Source organism: Amblyraja radiata, chromosome 4 (genome assembly GCF_010909765.2).
Source record: "Amblyraja radiata isolate CabotCenter1 chromosome 4, sAmbRad1.1.pri, whole genome shotgun sequence".
Lineage (NCBI taxonomy): Eukaryota > Metazoa > Chordata > Chondrichthyes > Rajiformes > Rajidae > Amblyraja > Amblyraja radiata.
The window spans coordinates 47,735,293-47,758,641 of record NC_045959.1 but is presented as its reverse complement, the minus strand read 5'-3'; the positions used below and the strand labels follow the sequence as shown (position 1 = coordinate 47,758,641).

General features: G+C 39.5%; 1 protein-coding gene across 2 annotated transcripts in view; it reads right to left on the bottom strand.

Moving 5' to 3' along the window:
* Positions 1-23,349, bottom strand: part of slco5a1 (solute carrier organic anion transporter family member 5A1) — a 157,171-nt gene that overhangs the window by 19,964 nt on the left and 113,858 nt on the right. Inside the window, exon 4 of one of the 2 annotated variants that reach the window (XM_033019342.1) lies at positions 4,891-5,055. The exons of the other annotated variant lie outside the window; for it this stretch is intronic. Within the exon in view, the coding sequence (XP_032875233.1) occupies positions 4,891-5,055 (165 nt within the window). The remainder of the gene's footprint in view (positions 1-4,890; positions 5,056-23,349) is intronic. 2 annotated transcript variants of the gene reach the window in all.

Sequence of the window (23,349 nt, the reverse complement as noted above, 5' to 3'; positions counted from 1 at the left end):
ATCTAGTGGAAGGGAGAAATGGGCATGAGTCCAGGTGGGGCACAGGGGAAGGGGGGGGGGGGGGGGTGGAAGGAAGGAAAGGTTGTTGGAAGCTTAGTTACCTACGTAAAATTGGAGAATTCAACGTTCACACCGTTATGTTGTAAGCTACCCTAGCGGTTGTCCCGTAAGAGTACAAAGGTAAGATTTCTGCTGAGGACTGACCATTCTGCATCCGAAAGTAAGAGGTCAGGATTCACTCACTCTGCCTACCCTCGTTGCTCCCAACTCACCATGCTATTAGGTCTCTGATCCTCTGAGCACTGATGTCCCAAGCCATGGCCCACCCATCCCCATCAATGATGCTCCCAATGTTCTGATGCCAAACCTGAACCTTTCTCTACCCCTGTCCTAAACAAACGATGACCAACCTAATTTTCTCATTCATGGGCTTGTCCTGACATGATGCAGCACACCTTCCTGACACAGCCGCCATGCAACCCCAATCTAATGAGACTTTTCTGTGAACCTCTAATGCAGAAGGAAGCTTCTTCCCCCACAATTGCAGATGGAAGCAGTTTTCCCCATAATTCTTTTTAGAGAGTTTAGTTTAGGGATAAAGCGCTGAAACAGGCCCTCTGGCCCACCAAGTCCACGCTGACCAGCAATCCCCGTACACAAGCACTTTCCTGCACACGGAGGACAATTTCCTATTCTTACTAAAGCCAATTAACCCGTAACCTGTACGTCATTGGGATGTGGGAGGAAACCAGAACTCCCAGAGAAAACCTATGGGGAGAATGTACAAACTCTGTACAGACAGCACCTGTAGTCAGGATCAAACCAGTGTCTCTCGTGTAAGGCAGCAACTCTATCGTTGGGCCACCATGCAGCTTAGCCTTACATTCCAAAATATCCTCCATAAATTGAATAACAAAAAGATGAATTAGAGGCACTTGTGGGATTGGTCCAATTTACTGGCTGAAATGTAAGTAAGTAACCAATAAGAAAAAGTTGCTCAAGTCACTTCATTAACTTTGTATATCACAGTGATTTCAGAGATAATCAACTGAACATTCCCACTCAGAAAGTCAGAGAATTTGTTTGAGGACCTCCTGCACTATACTGCCAATTTTGAGGGTTAGGCATCTGTTCGGTGATATCCTGCAGTGTCACTTCCTTCACCAAACTCTAGATATGATCAACAAATTCCTGTTGCATCCAACCATTTGGTGTCTATCACTGCATGCATCTTTTAGGCTCTTGTCAAAGAATGGACAGAACTGGTAATTGGCACTGAGCTGAGGTACACTCGGTTTAAAGTATGCCCTTAGTCTCACCACGTGTTGGTATTGCGAACATCCGTATATGTAGTGCATCAAGCAAAAGATTTGTATCATAAATGTGCATATTTTTATAACTCTAATTGCACATTAATGTAAGAGTGGGAGGTACGTCACAGTATAGATGAATCATCAATGTACCCCCAATATTCTTAAAAAGTGTGCTTTCTCGGTTTAATTTTCTGGTCCCACTTTCTTTGTCCTGTTGCCCTTAGCAACAACTGCCCCACCAACTGTTATTACTGTGAAGTTCTGCCATGTGGTTATCAAGTAACATGAAATGGAAATTGCTCTCTTTGACACCATGCCCAACCTGCAACGAGGTAAGGCGCAGTGGCAGAAATTGAAATTTGCACTTGCCAAATTCCACAAATGAACACCATGGCCAAAAACATTTTCATTAAACATTCTTTCTGGATCGTGTATTTAAAATGGGCTATATGTTCTGTACAAATTTTAAAATAGTAGGATGGTCTTGCAGAATGCTGTGTAAAAATGCTGCATTTTGGCCTGGGTGTCTATCTTTACGCTAAGAAATCAACAATGGTATAATACTTTAAAACATGGCCGGAGCACCAAAAGCCACTTCAGATGAGACTAATTGAACATGCGTTGATACTGAAACCAAAGCAGCAACAATTTGGGGGGGTGTGAGGAGAAGACTTAAAGAAGTTGAGGAATTGATTTTAGAGCCCACAGATTAATGAAGACGAATGACAATGGTGAGCCAAAGCTAGTGGAGGTTGCGGAACTGGCTAGTGTTGAGAGTAGTATAGAATTCTTGGAGAGTTCTAGGCTGTACAAACCATAGTGATCGTGAAAGGCAATTTTCTTTTCAAAAGATAAGAGCATTAAAATCAGGCCACAATAGACTGAAGACCAACATGGATCAATTGGAACTGTCAGGGATGAGCAGGACTCAGTGGATGTTTCAAATAAGAAGCAGAGTTTCAATGAGCTGAAAATTAAGGATAAGCAGAATGGTTGAGACTAGAGATGAACAAGCCATGGAAGGAAGACATTTAAATCAAGGTCAAATGAGATGTTTGGATTATAACCAGTCTGTTTCTACCTAAAATATGTACACTAAGACAGGAGTAAATATTATGGAGGGAAAATTAAAAGCATTTAGTGATGGAGAAAACAGACAGTAGAAAGTCCAGTTCAAGGTCAAATGGGATGTTTAGATTATAACATCTCTGGTTCAACCTCCGACGATGATCAGTAAAGAGAAAGAATCTGTGACAAATCTATTAAAGTTCGATGCATTGCTAAAAATAACAAATTAGATTGGTATTGTGGACTTCACCAGAACTATCCTCACAAGCTAGACATCATATAAATAACTGATGAGCAAATCATATGCTACGCAAGTTGGAATATTGCAGCGTCTGCCTAAAGTGTTGGAAATATATTGAACATCATTTTGTTGATGCACTGATGATATCAAAATAGTTAATAATGAGTACAAAGGAACTGCAGATGCTGGTTTAAACCGAAGTTATACATAAAAAGCCGGAGTAACTCAGCAGGTCAGACATTTCGGGTTGTGACCCTTCTTCAGACTAAGAGTCAGGATAAAGAGAAACGAGAAATGTAGAAGGTAATATAGTGAGATATAGAACAAACGAGTGAATAATATGCAAAAAAAGTAACGCTGATAAATGAAACAGGCCATTGTTAGCTGTGAGCGAGGTGAAAATGAGTTACAGACAATAAAACTCAGGCTGAAGAAGGGTCTCGACCCGAAACGTGACCTATTCCTTCGCCCATAGTTGCTGCCTCACCCAGTTTCTCCAGCATTTTTGTCTACCTTTGATTTTCCAAGTATCTGCAGTTCTTTCATAAATAAAACTCAACAAGATGACTTTGAGGCTAGTATGACTTGGGTGGGGGAGGGATGGAGAGAGGGGGGGGGTGCATGGGTTATGTGAAGGGTTATGTGAAGTTAGACCTCTCTGTTGTAAGTTGCCTAAGCGAAATATGAGGTACTGTTCCTCCAATTTGCAGTTGGCCTCACACTGACAATCAAGGAGGCCCAGCACAGAAAAGTCAGTGTGGGAATGGGAAGGGGAAATAAAGTGTTTGGCAACTGGGAGATCAGGTAGGTCCAGGTGGACTGAGCGAAGGTGTTCAGCGAAATGATCGCCCAGTCTACATTTGGTTTCGCCGATATGCAAGAGTCCACACCTTGTGGACTCTTATACTTGGGTGAGACCAAATGTCGTGATATCTCTCTATATAACTGTCTATATCCCTCGTTTCCCTTCTCCCCAGACTCTCAGTCTGAAAAAAGATCTCGACCCGAAACATCACCTATTCCTTTTCCGTTCCTCTTCTCTAGAGATGCTGTCTGACCCGCTGAGTTACTACAGCTTTTTGTGTCTATCTTTAGTTAATAATTAATACAGTTTATACCATCATCTGTAATGATTTAACCTCTTTAACATCAGCTAAAATTATCATTAACTGTGATAGTTTGAAAACTTTGTTTCTTTAAATAAATAAGGATTGGGTATTGTCACAATATTTCAGTGATAATGACATTTTAATTTGATAAGCATAACACAAGATGCTGAAAATTTGAAATAAAAGCAGAAAATGATAGAAGCACTGAGTAGGTCAGGCAACATGTGGGGAAAACAAAAGGTCAATAGCCTTTTCTCAGAATTAGAAATGTTAGAAATCACACATTTTCACACAAATGTTAGAAATAACAGAAGTGGAAGAGGCAGAGAGAACAAATGGAATGTTTGTCATAGGGGTGGAGACTAAGAGAGACTGAATGACACAAATGGTGCTGCCCATATATTTGCATCCCCTCTTGTGACCAACAATCTCTGATCACCTTCTCTCAACCAGCACGAGCATTTTGTGTCATTTAGTCTCGATAGGTTTCTAGTCACAGAGGTTTCCCTCTATTGCTGCTCGACTCGCTCCATTCCTCCAGAAGATTGTTTATTGTTCCAGAATTCTAGTATCTGAAGTCTCTCGTGTTTCCCTTTGCGCTCTCCACCCTATCCCTTCTCTGCAACTTAAAACACATTTGATTTCTAACATCTCCTAGTTCTGGCTGAAAGTTATTGACCTGAAATGTTAATTCTCTTTCTATCTCCACAGTGGTTGCCTGAGTTGCTGTGCTGTTTAACATTTTCTAATTTACTTCCCAATGCTTTATTTGTCTCTATATGGCAGCGATTCATAAAGCAATCAGAGGAGAATTATCAAGGAAACTTAAATTAAAGTTTATCAAGGAAGCTTAAATCTATATTTTAGAAAAAAAATAAAACCCTGATATGAATTACAACTGCCCAAGTCATCTTCGGTGATTATTTCAGAATTGGTACATTACATGCATTTTACATTCAAATGATATCTAACAAGGGAAACAGAATAATTTGTTTCATTCAATCACATATGCAGCATGGATTCATAATTCAGCCCTTTTAACCTGATCCAGAGAGGGGTAAAACTCTCAAACAGTTTGCACCTATTTAGTTGCTCCACACACATTTCTGTTGTTTTGTAAAATAACTTCACACCCAAAAGGTTAACATACACATCTTACCAGTGTAAATGCTTGCATTAGATGCTGGGATGCCAAACTGAGATTCAATAAACTTGGGAATGAAGGTAATAAAAGCGGTGACGATGGCACTTTCTGCAGTGTATGACAAGCTCACAAACAGGAATGTCATGTTGCTCAAGATCCTGACAGCTGCTTTGGGAATGTCTATAAAAATGACAAGAGAAACACTTTCACCGTGAATGAAACACAATAATAATAATAATAATAAATTTTATTTAATGGGCGCCTTTCAGACATCTCAAGGACACCTTACATAGTAATCGGAATAACATATAATCGGAATATAACAAGTAATAAAGACATCACAGAGACACAAATTAAAAACAGAATTTAATCCAAAAACAGAAAATCAAAAACACAGTGTGAAGAGAGAGCAGCGGAGAAGAGCACTCAGGCACTGAGAAGCTCTGCAACTAATGTAAAAAGGCCCATTGCTCACTGGAAATGGCAGCATGTGCATTTGTTTGCAAAACGAATGGAAAATGCGAGGAAGGAAATGTATGATCTAATCTCAAAACAAATGGAACATTTGTACTTTACCATAAAATTCCACGGAAATCCTTTCCAATAGCTACTTAATTCAAACCAACCAAATAACAGGGAATGCACATATGTAACACATTACATAAACCAACTCTCAGACAGGCTCAGGAAGATAAAGTGAACTAGGAAACTGAAACACATTATTTTGGGTCTTTACAGCATCCAAATTATGTGTGTTTTCCAATTAATGCACATTATTGGAGCTTAGAAAAGTAAGTAAATCACCCAATTGTTACAGCTCAGAACAAGGCCATTCAGCCCAAAGACCTAATGCTTGTTCTTTGTAGAGCTATGCAGCCCAAAGGCATGTTCTTTGTAGAGCTATTTATTCAGCCCTTTTTCCCCACTCTCCCAAAAGCTCTGAAAAATATGTTCCTTCAAAATAATTGCAAATTCTCTTTGATTTACTCTGCGTTCACCACCTAGGTAGATTGTGGGCTGATAGAACAGCATCTTGTCATTTCTCTGCACAGCAGGCTAGCAAAACTCATTATATGTGTATTATTGCCCTAACTGCCCTAACATTTCTAATTGATCAATTTAAATATACTGTTTACAAATGACAGTGTGGTTGCTAGGGCAACATTTGATTTGGGGCATAGTGTGAAGATAAATAGAAAGCAATTTCCACAGACCAAACATTGAGTATGTACTTTTACATCAATTGAAGTAGTTGAAGTGGTCCCAGAAAAATAATTTGTCATGAGCTGAACAATGCAACCTATAATGTAAATCATAAGGGTATCAACTGTACATTTCACTGATTAGATTAAATTGACAGGTTCAGTATTAATAATCAACCACAAATGTAATATAGCCAATTGGAACATTGGTAATGATACAAATCAAAATCCTGGCATGTTTGGCATCGTTTCCTTAGACTTGGCACTTTTATTTAATGAAAGCAATTATAAACAAACCACACATAACAGTTAACATTCCTTTAATATAATATGCAGATACCATGGGCATAACACATGTAGCACCCACACAATGTAGCACCCACACAAGATACACGTTATGCTTGACCTTTTACGATAATTTGTACTTGTCCTACAGTGCCCTCTATCGGTGCACTTTCTATTGTTGCTCAAACATAGATGATTCCAGGATAAATGAACAACTCTATGTCTGCTCATTGATATTTTTGATCCAACCAATAACAAACAACTACAATCCATAGGCCAAAATAGATAAAAGTAGAACATTTGGAAAAATTCAGCAAGTTAATCAGGGTTAAAGTTTCAATAACTGTTCATCTCTCTCTACTGAAGCTGCCTCACCTGCTGAAGGCGCCGGCATTTTCCATCGTTATTTCAGATATTCAGCTTCTGCAGTTTCTTGTTATTTGACCACATGGTAGGAGGCAGTATCTCAGGGATTTGTTAAATTGTCAAATGTATCCATTCTGCACAATCCCTTTTCTGCAGCTCCCAAATGATAGTGACTGCTGTCCACAACTTCAACCATACACTGTATCACTAACCTCCCACTCCTTTGGCTGTTATGTCTTTTTCACTATGATGTAGTTCTTGAGTCTTTTTGTCCCCCAATATTATTTTTTTGCTCTTTGGTCAGGTATACTAGCTACCAGGTGAAAATGGCTCTGCAACATGATGGGACATTGCATCATGGGCTGTAGGTTCTCAGTATTTTCAGCCCAGCTGTTTTCCATCATGCCCAAACGCTGCTTACCTCCCAGAAATGTAATGTTCCAAACCACATACATATCAGCACAATGCAGCACAAATGTCCAAATTAAAAAAAAATCTGATTATCACAGAACTGTGGTACAAAAGAGCAGGAGATATACATGAAAAAGTGCACAAATGTGGAATGTAAATTCCAGACTACGACAGACTGGTCATATGAGAAGCTAATGCTTTTTTTCCATACTTACAGAAGACCATTCAGGCCATCGTCCAAATTTGTTCTCAGAACACACCAGTTCATTCCATATTCCCATTTTTCATCTTGCAGCCAATATTTTCTCAATGCCATCAGCCCTTAACTACTTTTCCTGCCATCCAGAGGCAAGTTAAAGTAGCTAAACTACCAGAACATCAGTAATCACAGATGTCAAAATGAAAATAACCCATTAATGGTTGAAAAACATTGCTAGGTTATAAATTGAGTACAATAACCACTGCAGAGAACTCTGAGAGACAGACAGTGGCAACTGCCTCATTTCCATTGCTTGCATAGCACCCAACACCTTGCAGTTGGGAATAGACCACCCAGTGTAGTCAAAGCCATAGCTCGACATCCCCTCTCCCCATGTATTCACTAGGGTTTGAGGGTAAGGTGGAGCTGGGTCTGGAGACCACAACACTGTGAAACTTCTAACACAACACCAACATGCTGGATTGGCTGTGGCTCAGGCCCACTGTCTCAACATCCTTCTTGATTCTTAATCTCTAAACCGTGTTTATGGTACTTGGACCCTTTATTACAATGAAAACGTAGGCGCTTCAGTCTAACCCAGCCATTAACCAGCTTCAGAACTTCAGTGAGATCAATAACCCGGTGTGGGGGGGAGGCGTCGAGAGAACAAAGAGGGACCCAGCGTGGGGGGCCGCTGAGAATGAAGAGGGGCCATTGGGTCTAGAGTAAATATTCGTAACTTTGTTAGCGCCCTATACATGACAACTCTTTGCATACCTTGTGTATGGTATGCATAACAAAGAATTTCACTGTGACATGTCACATGTGATAATAAAGTATTATTCATTCATTCATTCATTCATGGTGTGCACTCTGACACATTTTTTAACAACTACTATTACATTTGTGTTTCCAAAAATTATCTTAAATGGTATCTTTCTGAGCGTCTGGAATAATATTTAGAGATTATAGGTCAGAAAGAATATGTTATTTGACAAGATAGATATGTACCAACTGAGGTTGTCAACCCAACCAAATAACATCATTAATGGTGAGGAAGGCAAGCTTCAGACAATTAGCCCTAGCCATCGTGGCCAATGACTCGGGCCAATCGTAAGAACGCTCGCCCCATTGTTTTTAAAACCAACTACATTACGCTTATTTTTTAAAGTATTGTGATTCATCGTGATAATTTTATTAATTATTTGCTAGCTTATTTTTAAGATGAGTAATGAGATAACAGGCTGGATTGTGCTCGACATCACACCTTGTAGTCACTACATGTTGTATGCTCACAGTTGCACTAACTTGAACCACCAATCTCCTGGCAGTGTCCTGGGAGCTTCAATGCTGCGGCCATTCTTAAAAGAACAACAGTCCATGAACAGTGATTATTTTCAGGTACTATAGGCCCACCCCAACAGCTCCCAGGTGACCCACTGATAGCTTAAGCTGCCAGGCACCTTTACAAACTACCTCCTGTATGTCCTGGATCCGACCCACTTAGAAAGTACTGAAGTACATTTAAAATAATTAAACATTGTTTTTAAAATAATTTAAAAGAGAAACAAAATTGACATCACTTTCATTTTTAATCTTCAGTAACCCTATTCATAAGAAAGTTGCTGCGCTAAATGTACCAGCTAAGGCTGCAGAGCGAGATACAAAGTGTACCAGATCCCTCTGTGTAGTTTAGTTTAGGTTAGAGATACAGCACGGAAGCAGGCCCTTCGGCCCACCGGGTCCGTGCCGACCAGCGATCCCCCCACATTAACACTATCCAACACCCACTAGGGGACAATTTTTACATTTACCAAGCCAATTAACCTACAAACCTGTACGTCTTTCGAGTATGGGAGGAAACCGAAGATCCTGGTGAAAACCCACGCAGGTCACGGGGAGAACGCACAAACTCCGTACAGACAGCACCCATAGTCAGGATAGAACCCGGGCCTCCGGCGCTGCATTCGCTGTAAGGCAGCAACTCTACCGCTGCGCCACCGTGACCGCCCTGCTCAGGACAATCCACAGTGTGTCCCTGAATTCCATGCTCAGACCAAGCGTGCAGAACTGTGCACTGCAAGCTGCAGCGTAGCAAGACTGTGGCTCCTTCCTGGGTTCCTGCTATCCAGCCCAATGTTGAAATGATTTGAATCTAACATGTAAATTCTAGTGTAGGATGAAACTGCAAATGCTGGTTTAAACTGAAGATGGACACAAAAAGCTGGAGTGATTGAGTAAGTCAGGCAGAATTCCTTTGGAGAAAAGGAATAGGTGACGTTTTGGGTCGAGACGAGTCTGAAGAAGGGTCTTGACCCGAAAAGTCACCTATTCCTTTTCTCCAGACATGCTGCCTGACTCGCTGAGTTACTCCAGCTTTTTATAGAAATTCTCGTCTGTTCTGTTTTCAAGCTCTAAATGTAAACTTTGATAGAGCGAGTCTCACCAAATGAATTATGATAATATTTTCAGAGCAATTTAACAAAAATGTACTCGTAGAGATAAAATAATTTGTGCTTGAGAAGTAATCACCAATCACAAGATAAATCACATTAAAAAATATGGTATTTGGTGAACAAAAAAAAACTGGTTAATTTCAACCACTGGACTTCCAGTGGCGCTATGGCGAGCTGAGGCATGCGCCATTTAGCTCCGCTCCGCAAAACACGCAAAAACATCCGAAAATACAAAACGGACTGAAGAGAAAGCTTATCGGCAGATAACCGCTGTCGCATAAGTGACGTCAGCAGAAATCGACCTGACCGGTATTTTAAATGAGTAGACAGTACCAGAAAAGGAATCTTCCCACGCCGCCTCCTAGAAGACCCAAAACACGCGGGAAAAAACTACAAGAGGAAGGTGAGCAAGTTTCTCAAGGCTCTGAGGAAGAAGTCTCTACTCTAACTATGGAACAAGAACAAAAGCAAGCATTAAGCCAAGCATTGGTGCAAGATATCAAAGAGTTACTGGCTGAAAAGCTCGAAACTGGGTGAGCAACTTACTGCTGTAAAGTTGAACATTGCTGCTGGAAGATCAGAAATATGTGAGTAGATAGTCACGGTACAACTTCGCATAGAGGAGGTGAATTCCTTCCTGAAGGGAGAAATCAAAAGGATTGAAACGGATATCAGCAACGTTAGAACCCATTATTATCACTTAAAAAAAACACAGTGATGCCATCTGAGAACTGGAATCTGCAGCCACAGAGATCACTCAGACAGCACAAAGACTGAAGACAGAATTGGAGCGTGTTTCTGGGCAATTGGCCAAGATGACCGAATGTCTAGATCTTGAAGGCTGTTCTAAACATCAAAATCTAAGGTTTGTCAGGGTGAAGGAATGAAAAGAAGATGGCAAAGACACTCGTGATTTTGCAGCCCAATTACTCCAAGAGGTACTTAATCTGGATGAGAGACCAAAACTCGACCGGGCGCATAGAGCTCTGAGAGCCCAACCAGGACCTGCAGCTCCACCAAGGCAGCTGATTTTGAAGCTACACCATGCCTCAGTTCTCAAAGATATCATGAAGAAAGTCGCAAACAAAAGAAATCTGAATTTTGAAGGGGACAACATACAAATCTTCAGAGACTATCCAGCTGAAGTCGTTAAGAAAAGAGCACTCTTCACCAAGTCGAGAATCATTTTGAGAGACATACAAGATCTCAGATACGGCTTAATGTACCCAGCCAAACTCAGGGTCACACATAAAGGGACTGAACGCTTCTTCACCGATCCTGAGGAAGCATTTACGTTTGCACAAGATACTACAAAGGATAAGTAGGATAAGTAACATTTTTGCATAGCTTTGTCATGAAGGTACATTGAGTTTATTTACAAGGCCATTCAAGAGGACCATATCCTATTTACCCTGAAGTTATAATGTGTGTTTGTCATTCTTTCTGTATTCATTTATAGAGGGGTTATAAAAGTTATAAGGGTTTACAAAGGGCTTATAATTCTTTTATACTGTATGCATTTATACTGGGTTTAAACTTAAAATATTCTTATAAGATGACCGATATTATAGAATAAGGGTTGTTAAGTCTGGGCGAAGCTTAGAGATAGAAATGGAATGCATGTGAAAACTTGGGGAGGCGCAGTGAGGCTGAGGGGGAGGGAGGGAGAGAGAGAGAGAGAGAGATTACTCTCTCCCTGTACACCGCAGCTGTGTCAACAATCTGAAGTTTTTAAACAGCTTATCTAACATACTACTAGAAATAAGTCAAGCATTGTCGTGTATTTTAATTTAACATCTAACATTTAACTATGAGAGTTACCAAATTCATGTCACGTTCATATAGTCTGCTCATATTCAGAAGGCGATTATAAATCGCCCGATAAACAGACGTTTAGACCTCTTGACAGTTTGCACAACAGAGTGAGAGGGAATACGATAGAGAAAGTGTGGGGTAGGGTTAGTGTAGTAGAGAGTTAGGGGTAGAGGCAGGAAGAGTGAGCCGGGGAGAGTTATGGAGTGTCATCGAAAGCGAGAATTAGTGAGAATTAGTTAGGAAGTCACGGAAAGTTAGGGTAGTCAAGCAATGACGGAGAAGGCGGGATGCCCAGGGAGAGGGCAGAGGTTAATAGAGAGAGAGGGGTCGAGTAAGTGTTAACAGGTACTGAGTAAGTTGCGGCAAGATGTGAGAAAGTCTAGAGATTGTATTAGAACGTGTGGGGAAGCTGCCGAGGAGCTGAAGGGTGGCTGAGAGGGAAGGAGAGAGTGTACTCGCTCTGTCTACGCAACTGCTGGTGGTAGTAACAAATTGCTTTAAGTCCACCGACTTTGAATCGGTTATTTATTTGACATATTAATTTCAGTAAGCTAGTTAATAAGTTCTATATATTAATCTAATTACCAAATATTCACCTAGTATTCACTGTATAAAATGATATATAATCTTTTGGAAATCTGGCTCTCCAGATGAATTTATATACTGACCTTTTTTTCTATTCTGTTCTGTTCAGTCCTTTTTTTTTTATTCTGTAAGGAGGGGAGCTAATTGAAATTAACATCTACGGAAGTTTACAAGAATCATTCCACCAGGGGGTGGTATGCACCAGCAGCATGTCTATATGCTGTAATTTCTGTTGTTTTTCTTTTTCACTTTTTAGTTTTACTACTGCATTCTTCATCTATCTTTCTTAAGGCACTTTTTCCTGGGAGATACCCGCAGGAGATTGGAATTGGGCTCACCCACCCAGCAACTAAAAGTCTTATTTTAAATATTATGTTACTCCATTTGAAACAAGGGAAACCATGTAAGCTTTAATGCAAGACAATCCCTCTAGGAAAACTGGAGGAATCACTTTTTGTAGTTGGCATATTAGGGGCGTTAATGAGCCAATTAAAAGGGGTAAGGTTTTAGCCCATCTAAAATCTATTAATACTGATATAATATTTTTACAGGAGACGCATCTTAAAGATGGAGATCATAACAGGCTGAAGACTAATGGATTGGTCAATTATATCATTCTACTTTTCTTTCTAAAGCTAGGGGTACTGCAATCATAATTTGTAAAGGTATACCATTCAAACACAAAGCCATCTTAGCCGATAAGGAGCGTAGGTACATTATAGTATCTGGGGAGTTATACTCAATCCCACTTACCATGGTGAATATCTATGCCCCTAATTTTGACAACCCACAATGTTTTAATAAAATAATCAACATAATCTCAGACTCCACCCAGCAAAATCTGATAATTGGAGGAGACTTCAATTGTGTACTGGACCCATATCTGGATAAATCTTCACAGCAAAGGAGATACAATACAAAATCAAAATCCAGTGAACTTCTAAACGCTTACATACAAAATACAAACATAACCGACGTATGGAGGATCGCTAATCCATCCGGAAGAGAATATTCTTTTTATTCAGGTGTTCACAAAACGTATACACGTGTTGATTATTTTCTGGTGGACGTAAAATTGATCCCTTTTACAATCAATCCCAAATATCATAATAACATCATTTCTGATCACTGTCCATTAACATTCTCCTTAAAACTAGAAGGAATGCATAATAAAAATATGTACAGGTGCTTCAATCCACAAATATTAACTGACCCAGGTTGTTGTGATTATCTGAAACAACAGTTGGAACTATTTTATGAGACAAAAGTCACACCTGGTATCTCGGCCTCTTTATTATGGGAATCTTTTAAGGCCTTTATTAGAGGTTCTATTATTTCATATCAAGCTTATCAAAATTTTAAAAAACAGGTCGGAACAATTGGAATTAGAAAAACAGATTAAACAGCTTGAAAATGCCACGATCCGTCTACTGTTAAAAACAATAAGATAGCAGCATTAAAATTCAAGTTAAATCAAATTCTCTCCGCAAAAGTTGGTAAGTTATTTCAATATACTAAGCAAAAAAACTTCGAATTTGGTGATAAACCGCATAAACTTCTGGCACATCAGCTGAGAAAAATGTAAAAAGATCACACCATTCAAAAAATTAGATCAGAAAAAGGTGAGCTGCTTACACTCCCTAAAGATATCAACGAAAGATTCTTAAAATTCTATCAAAATTTATACGCATCTAAAACTTCAGTCAAAACCATACAGATTAAAAACTTTCTTGACAATTGCAACCTTCCATCATTCAATGAGGTGGAACGAGAAGAATTAGGAGCGGAGATTACAGTAAAAGATATTGAAGAGACTATTAAATCACTGAATAATGGCAAAACGCCAGGTCCAGATGGGTTCAGTAATGAATTCTATAAAAAATGTCATGAATTAATTTCCCCACGTTTACAAGCCCTTTATATACACGCATTTAAAGGACAGACGTTACCACAAACTTTAGCCGAATCAACTATTACATTGATACCCAAAAAAGATAAAGATCTTGAAGAGCCAGGATTATATAGAGCAATAGCTCTTCTAAATACAGATCAGAAAATATTTGCTAAAACTCTGGCAAGAAGACTAAGTACGTACATTAGTAAACTAATACACTCTGACCAAACTGGGTTTACACCTAAGAGACATTCGTCCAATAACTTGAGACGTTTGTTTAATATAATGTACTCACACAGAACGATAAACGAAGACATCAATTATTTCTTTAGACGCAGAAAAAGCATTTGACCAAGTAGAATGGAAATATCTCTTCACAGTATTGCAAAAATTACAACTAGGAGAACATTTCATTTCATGGATAAAGTTGTTATATAACAATCCGACTGCCAGAATACGGACTAATCAAACTCTGTCACCTAAATTCCAATTATTCAGGGGTAATAGACAAGGATATGCTTTATCACCAATGTTATTTGCCCTTGCTATAGAACCCTTAGCTGAAAATATAAGAGTACATCCGAGCATTCATGGTTATAACACTAAACATACTAATAACAGGATTTTGTTATATGCAGACGATGTACTTTTATATATTATCAACTCCCAAGTCGGTATCCCAAATGTACTAAACCTCATAGAACAATTCGGTTCTTTCTCAGGGTAGAGAATAAATTGGAACAAAAATGAAATTATGCCAATAAAACCTCAAGACCCTTCACATCTCCTAAAATTCCCCTTTAAAATTGCCACTGAAAAATGTAAATACCTTGGAGTTTACGTGACTAGAAAATATACCTCTTTATTTCAAGCAAATTTTCCACCATTAATCACTAAATTAAATGCCCTTATACAATTTTGGAAAACACTTCCGATTTCCCTTATAGGCAGAGTAAATGCCATAAAGATGATTTTCCTTCCACAACGCCTTTACCTATTTCAATCAATACCGATTTACCTCCCGAAAAACTTGACTCTGTGATTACAAATTTTATCTGGGATTATAAAACTCATAGAATTCATAAACGACATTTATGCAAACCTAAAGAAATCGGTGGATTGGCTCTCCCTACTGGGCAACTAATATTAAACATTTAATTTACTGGATGGATGATACATGTCAACAAGTAAACTGTAGAAAAATGGAGAGGGAAGATTGTTTGCCTTTCAATATAGGCATGATACATCTGAAGAAATCAATGTATGAGAAAAATCTGATAATTCATAGCACCCTACGAATTTGGAAACAGTTGAAATCAATCCTCAAATTGAGAAATGTCTCTCTCCTTTTACCAATCGCCAACAATCCCTTGTTTAAACCGTCTACTTTAGATAAGGCATTTACACCATGGGAAAGCCTACGAATTAAAAAGCTGGGAGATCTTTATGAGAAGGGGATCTTCCCCTCGTTTCAAGAATTACAGGTGAAATATCATTTGAAAGTTAGTAATTTTTTCAGATATCTTCAAATCCGAGACTATGTGAAACACACGAAGACTGTCATTCTATGGATATATTAGATGAATGCATGAATAGAAAGGCGGAAAAAAGTAAGTTAACATTCTATTTTTACAATACTCTTTTAACTGCACATATCCCATCTTCGGAAATAATTAGGCGAGTATGGAGAGACAAATTGGGTTTAACAATTTCAAAGGATAGTTGGGAGGAAAGCCTTGTATATATACATTACTGTTCTCTTAATGTTAGGCACTCTCTGATACAATTTAAAATACTGCACAGACTCTATTACTCAAAGTTTAAATTGAACAAGATCTTCCCAAATGTCTCTCCTATTTGTGATAAATGTCTCCTCCAAGAAGCGACTATAACCCACTCTTTTGTTTCCTGCACAAAGTTACAAAACTTCTGGAGGGGAATTTTTGATACCTTTTCCAAAATACTTAAAACTAAATTGGACCTCGATATAAAACTGATCACATTGGGTATGTCAGAGGCCTGTTCTAAACTAACTATATTTCAAAGACGTTTCCTTAACTATGGCCTCAATTGAGGTATACAAGGTATATCTCAATTTTTCTTGTTTTTTTATTCCTCTATCTTTCTGCTACACTGCTTTGGTAGTTTAGGGGACTTTCTGTTGTTCTTCTTTACTCTATCTTTTCACTTTTTACTTCCTTCCTTTCTTGCTTTCTCTTTCTTTCCTTTTTTTCCTTTTTATAATTTAGGTTATAAGGTTAAAAATGAAGCTGTACAATAATTGTATAATTCTAGATGCCGAATGTTTTATCTTTGTACAATTGCCTCTAATAAAATAAATAAATAAACAAATAAATAAATAAAAAGATTCAGCCACTGAATTTATTGGAGATACTTTTAACCTTCCAGGATAAAAGTTGAATTGGGTATGCACCAACAATAGAAGAAAAATGAAACATAATTGTAACCTGGCTCAAATACACTAATTCCCATGCTTAACAGGTCCATTCATCATCTTGGGATGAAGGCATTTAAGGCAGCATTTTCATTTCATAGCAAGCAGAAGATTTTTTATTAATTTATCTTCACTTTTCTTTGACTCCTAAAACTCAGAAACTCACCAGTGAAAAGGAGGTCAGGTTAATATGTAATCCATGGATATCTTTAATCCGATATAGACTCAGTCCTTACATCTGCCTCACTAGTTTTCTCTGGCGAATGTTTACTGGATTGAACAGTAAATTAACATGTTTTCTGCGATTGAACAGAAATCTGCAAGTTCTCACACGACATCCAAAGAAGAAAAGATCAACATTGAAGGCAGTGACAATGCAGCATAATGGAATTAATGTTGGACTCAAGGTAGATTCCTAAGGAACCACAGTGGCTAACAACATGTTTTCAAGGGAGAAAGGTGCAGACTCATGAAAGAATCAAGGATGCCCCAAATAATTTATAGACCGAGTTCCAGCTTCATCAAAGAGGCAGTTCCAGAATCTATAAAATTGCAGCATTCTTGAACTAAGAACAGTCTGACCCTGTGCAGTCCCCTTCATAACAAGCAGACTGACAGCAAACATTATGATCAGTGTTCTGTGGATTTTCTATGAAGTTTTCTTACTCCTGTTACATAGAAACATAGAAAATAGGTGCAGGAGTAGGGCATTCGGCCCTTCGTGCCTGCACCGCCATTCAATATGATCATGGCTGATCATCCAACTCAGCATCCCGTATCTGCCTTCTCTCCATACCCCCTGATCCCCTTAGCCACAAGGGCCACATCTAACTCTCTGTTAGTTGCTTTTTCTGTAAATGGATTCAAATATATTATTTTTATAAGCTTGAAAAATTCTATTAGAAACATAGAAACATAGAAAATAGGTGCAGGAGTAGGCCATTCAGCCCTTCGAGCTTGCACCGCTGATCAAATGTATACACTATGGATGCTGGCTTCCTGTGACTGGGTACTGCAGGCAAATAGATAAACTGTGATGGTATACAACTTGTAGTCATCTATAACTTTTAGTTCTTTGATCAATAACAAATACTCTGTTATCCTGGATTCCATGCCGATCTAATCTTCCAGAGCAGCCTACCATGAGGGACCTTATCAACTGCAAAGGTGATCATGATAAAGGATGAAGCACAATCTCTTGCGCAGAACCAGGGTAAGTCAATAAAATCTTCAACACAAGGCACTGGATTGGAACTGGACAATTCAATTTTTTTTTAATTATCACTTATTTATTTTTGCCCTCCATATATTTTACCCTATGTTTATACATTTTAATCTTATCATGCTGAAAGATAATGTTTAAGAAAGAACTGCAGATGCTGGGAAAATCAAAGGTAGATAAAAATGCTGGAGAAACTCAGCGGGTGAGGCAGCATCTATGGAGCGAAGGAATAGGCAACGTTTCGGGTCGAGACCCTTCTTCAGTCTCGACCGAAACATCGCCTATTCCTTCGCTCCATAGATGCTGCCTCACCCGCTGAGTTTCTCCAGCATTTTTGTCTATGCTGAAAGATAATAGTCCCTTTCCTTAATCTGTGCAGTTTACCAGCAAAATGGGGTGGGAGATTGCAACCTTCACGTGGTCCGCCCTGTTTCAATCAACCCAGCGTGCACAATCAAATAAGATCAAATAGAACAAGTTGTCCTACAACTTTCGGCTGTGCACGTCATACACAAGAAGAAGACCAGCAAAATCAGGTGAACTAACATTAAAATAACGTGTAAACATGGTTAAATAATTCACAACAAATTTAAGATACTGTTTCAAGAAATGTACTAATACTTAGCATATCAGAACAAAATACATAAAGGATAACAGATTTCAAAACTGATGTCAATTTTTACATAAATCCAATTGAAAAGAGGTGATAATATAAAAACCAGAGGATAGCAAATTCTTATACAGGGACAAATAACCAGGAATCTGAAAACCTAATGGAAACAGTCAAGTCAAATCAAGTGAAGTTGTTTATTGTCATGCGCAATTACAATGAAAATCTTCTTTGCAGTAGCATCACAGGCACATAAAATAAAGAATTATAGCGAGACACAACATGGAAACAGGTCCCTTGGTTCACTGAATCCCCACCGACCAGCAACTACCGATTTAAGCAAATCCTATAGACTTTAGAGATACAGTGCAGAAGCACCCACCGAGTCCGCGCCGACCAACGATCCCCGTACACTAGCACTATCCTACACACTAGGGACAATTTACCAAAGCCCAATTAACCTACAAACCTGTACGTGTTTGGAGTGTGGGAGGAAACCAGAGCACCCGGAGAAAACCCACACGGTCACAGGAAGAACGTATAAACTCTGTACAGACAACACCCATGCACAGTATTAAACCGGGTCCCTGGCGCAGTAAGGCAGCAATTCTACTACTGCGCTACATTTTTTTATTTGCCCCATATTCCCATCAAGTCCTGACCTAAGATTTTATCTACCACTCACATATATATATGTATATATACACAAGGGGCAATTTACTCTAGCCAATTAACCTATCAATAGGCCTACAAAGTAGAATTATATATTTTTTAAATGTAAACAAATCAAGGCTGATGGAAATGTTGAAAGTGGTCATTGAGTCATGGAGTGTTACAGCGTGGAAACAGGCCCTTCGGCTCAACTTGCCCACATCGGCCAACATGTCCCAGCTACACTAGTCCCATCAGGCTGCGTTTGGTCCATATCGCTCCACACCTGTCCTATCCATGTACCTGCCTAACTGCTTCTTAAATGTTGGGATAAACCCTGCCTCAACTACCTCCTCTGGGAGCTTGTTTCATACACCCACCACCCTTTGTGTGATAAAGTTACCCCTCAGATTAAATTAAATCTATTCCCCTTCACCTTAAACCTATGTCCTCTGGTCCTCGGTTCACCAACAATGGGCAAGAGACTCTGTGCATCTACCTGATCTATTCCTCCCATGATTTTATACACCTCTATATGATCACCCCTCATCTTCCTGCACTCCAAGGAATAGAGTCCCAGCCTAAACCTCTCCCTATAGCTCAGACCTGGCAACATCCTCGTAAATCTTTTCTGTACCCTTTCCAGCTTGACAACATCTTTCCTCTAACACGGTGCCCAGAACTGAACACAATACCCAAAATGCGTCCTCACCAATGTCTTTTACAACTGCAACGTGATCTCCAAACATCAATACTCAACACTCACAATATTTTTCACAACCAATATTTCGCAATATTTTTCACAGCCATCTTCACTATCTGCAAAACCACTCACTTTTATATCAAGGACAAACTTGCTAATCTTGCCATGCAAGTTCTCATCCAAATCATTATTATAGATGACAAACAGTAACGGGCCCAGCACTGAACCCTGAGGCACACCACTAGTCCCAGGCCTCTGTTCTCATCAGAAATGGTAGCTGGTCCCTCACATGCACAAATTTATCAATTATATATTGGTGAGAATGTGCGAGCCTGGAGAGCTCTGGCTAACTCAGGAAATTGGGTAATGTGGTGCCCAGTGAAGAATCAATGTTTGGGCAGAACGCTCATCGTCATCTTGTGGCTTCACACTGGTGAATAAGTCTCTAATTCACAAGCTGGTGGAGCTCCAGATTGGGTGCAGTTGGGGAAACAGATACAAACTACGCTTTGATTGAAAACTTCATTTATTTATCTCACATTTTTACTCCGTCACATTTGTCAACAGCAAGCAGAGAATTCCACAAATTCACAACTCTCTGGGTGAATTTTTTATTTCTCACCTCAGTTTTAAATGGCCTCCCCCTTATTCTTAGACTGTGGCCCCTGGTTCTGGACTCTCCCAACGTTGCGAACATTTTTTTCCTGCATCTAGCTTGTCCATTCCTTTTTTAATTTTATATATTTCTAAATTCCAGTGAGCCAGAGCCATTGAGTAATGCTTTGCTACTTTGTTTAAAAAAAATGATTTAGCTTTCAACAGTAACCTTTAATGTATTTAAGAGGAATAATGATGCAGTTTGGTTAATGCACCTCAATATATGGGTAATCACAAAAAAAGTTCCTAGGTATCAGTCCACCCAAACATAATTATTGAAACGTTTTAAAATATACAGAGATTAGGATGCAGTAGTCAATTTCTTAGTTCACCAAAAACACTAACTAAAACAAGTCTTAAAGAATTCTGCTTTGTTGACCCTGTGCTTGGAAAATCTAGATTTATTTTTGCAGCATCCTCAAAGGCTTACAAACAACTATGATTAGCGCAAACTCACAAGTGTGGTGTGGCCAGTTTTTAACATGCAAAAAACTGGACGACAAGTTGCATTGAACTTACATTGTGCATGAACTTCCTTAAATCTATGTAAACTAATTGTGGCAGAATTAATCTGAGAAGCCCTGTACTAGTGATCGGAAACAACAGCTGCAGTGTTGGAGAATAAAATAATACAATTAAAATAAGAGAACTAAAATGAGAGAATTGGCGATAGTAACGATGCACATAAGAGCGACAGAATGCCTGTTCAAAATCTGCACAGTGTTTAAAACTAACCTTAACTTAATTGAATGTCATCTGTTGAACAATTTGGCTGCCCATTCTTTTCGAGGTAGACATTCTTGCAGTTACCGGTACCTTTTTCACCAAACTCCTCAGTGATTGTGGAGAATTATTGTGGAATATCTGAGAGAACCTAGTAAAGTTGCAGTCACACCTCTAGCATCTACTTCTCAATCTCAGTCATCAAGGTGCTGATCCTGAGTCCAGAGGAGCAGAGCTTGGAGAGGATTGTACCCTGACACAGAGTTTCCACAAGAGTTACTGTCAAAGGTACCTGCTTGCGAACCTTGCGTGAAAACCTAACCTATGCTCTAACTGCACCCACTGAAGTGTGAGTACCTGTACTGGAGCACAGCTGTATGCTGTTACAGTGAATCTTCAGAAGGAATTAAGACCTCTGAGGAAATGTCCTTGTGCATGTCCAGCAAAGCTTGCCGTGTGTGTGAAGGGCCTAGAAGACAAAAGGGGTATAATTCAGTAATGGCAAGGTCACAGTTTAACCCTCAACATCTTTGGTCTTCTCATAGTTCAGTCACTGGTGAAATCAAGTCACTATAGGTGTATCAGAATTAGTGTAATACAGTCAGCAGCTCTCTGCAAGTTCCCAGTTTCTCCATCTGATCCTCCAAGGCTGCCTTCTCTGTACCTGTGAGTCTCACCTCTTGCTGTGGCCACCCCATCTGCATTTGTTTCCTGTTAGTAGCAACAAAAAAAACAATGAATGAAGTTCAGGTCATCACCCAAGGAATAACCTGTATTTGGTTGGAATTGTAATGAGATACATACATCACATGGGGATTAGAGTGAGGGACAACACTAAATGGATGAATGCACCGGGGTTGTTGCATTGAAAGCAGAGGCCGGGGAGAATAAAATTTGGGTGTGAGAAGTGAGACAAAACAGGCGTTCAGCAAAACTGAGTGAAAAGAACATGGGGGTTAAAACAAAGGACACAGATGGATCCAAAAATGTACTTACTTTTCCTGACTCAGTTAGATCATTTGCAGCACTCCATCCGAGGCCCAGCCAGCACACTCCTTGCAGCTCGTCTCCTCAGTTAGCTCTCCTGGTGAAAGCCACAGGTTTCTTCTTTCCACCGCTGGGGAAATGCATGCATCTGCTTCTCCACATTGCAATCCTCAGTAATTCCAGGATGTATGATAACTCTCTTTGCTCTCTGGTCATTCATCCTAAACATCTGGCGCATCTTCTAAATTTTAATTCTGCATTGGCTCTCTGGCCCTTGAAAATGGATCTCAAATCTGATAAGCTGTCCATTGAGCAAGTTGGAAATGTAAAGCTCAGGTCTCATAATTCATTGCTCAGTCAATCCATAAACACAGATTTTGACCAACGGACTAAATTTAGATTTTATCCAGTCATTCATAGTCCTTCACTATGCCATACACCCTTCCCATATGCGATCATAAGGTTATGGTTTCAGTGGGGTTGCCAACTTTCTCACTCCCAAATAAGAGACAAAAGGTCAAAATACGGGACAAATTCCTGACGGCAATTCGTTGACCGACTCGGCCGTGGCTGGGTGAAATGATGAGTTGGCCCGGGTGCGGGACTGCACACAAAGCACACAGGCGAGGCGCTGCTGTTGCACTCCTTGGGCTGCACTACGTCGGGACGGGTGAGGCAGGGCCAGACGCGGCGCTCAGACCTGACAGTCCCCTCAACCGGTCCCGGACAAATCAATTTAGCTCAATAAACGGGATGTCCCGGCTAATAGGGTGATTTCACGAAAGGTCACTGGAGCGTAAATCCCCACTCACGTGACCGAAAATTTTAACTGGGGGACAAGCATCACTTCCGGTACATGTTAGTGAATGGGAAAACACGCACTTTCACACCCGTTAAAAACATCGAAAACGGCCAGTTTTTGAGCTGCAATTAAGTGAGCCAGTCGGGGTGACTGTGAGGAACAGCTACCTAAATTTACAGTCCAAAAAAAAGATAGAAACTAAGGTAAATACAAGAGCGAGCTGAAGGTGTAAAAAAGGCGGAAGTGATAGCGGACTTTTTTCTTGGAGATTTAAAGATCCAAAATATCGGGAATTATCGCGTTTGCTCGCTGCATTTCATCAAAAGTGGCATTATTGACTTTTTATCTTTATTCATTTGTTATATGAAAAGTATTAAAAGTTAGAAACCCGTCAGTAAAATTGCAAAATCGCCCATGGTTCTCGGGTGGGTTTTAACATGCAAAATGAAAA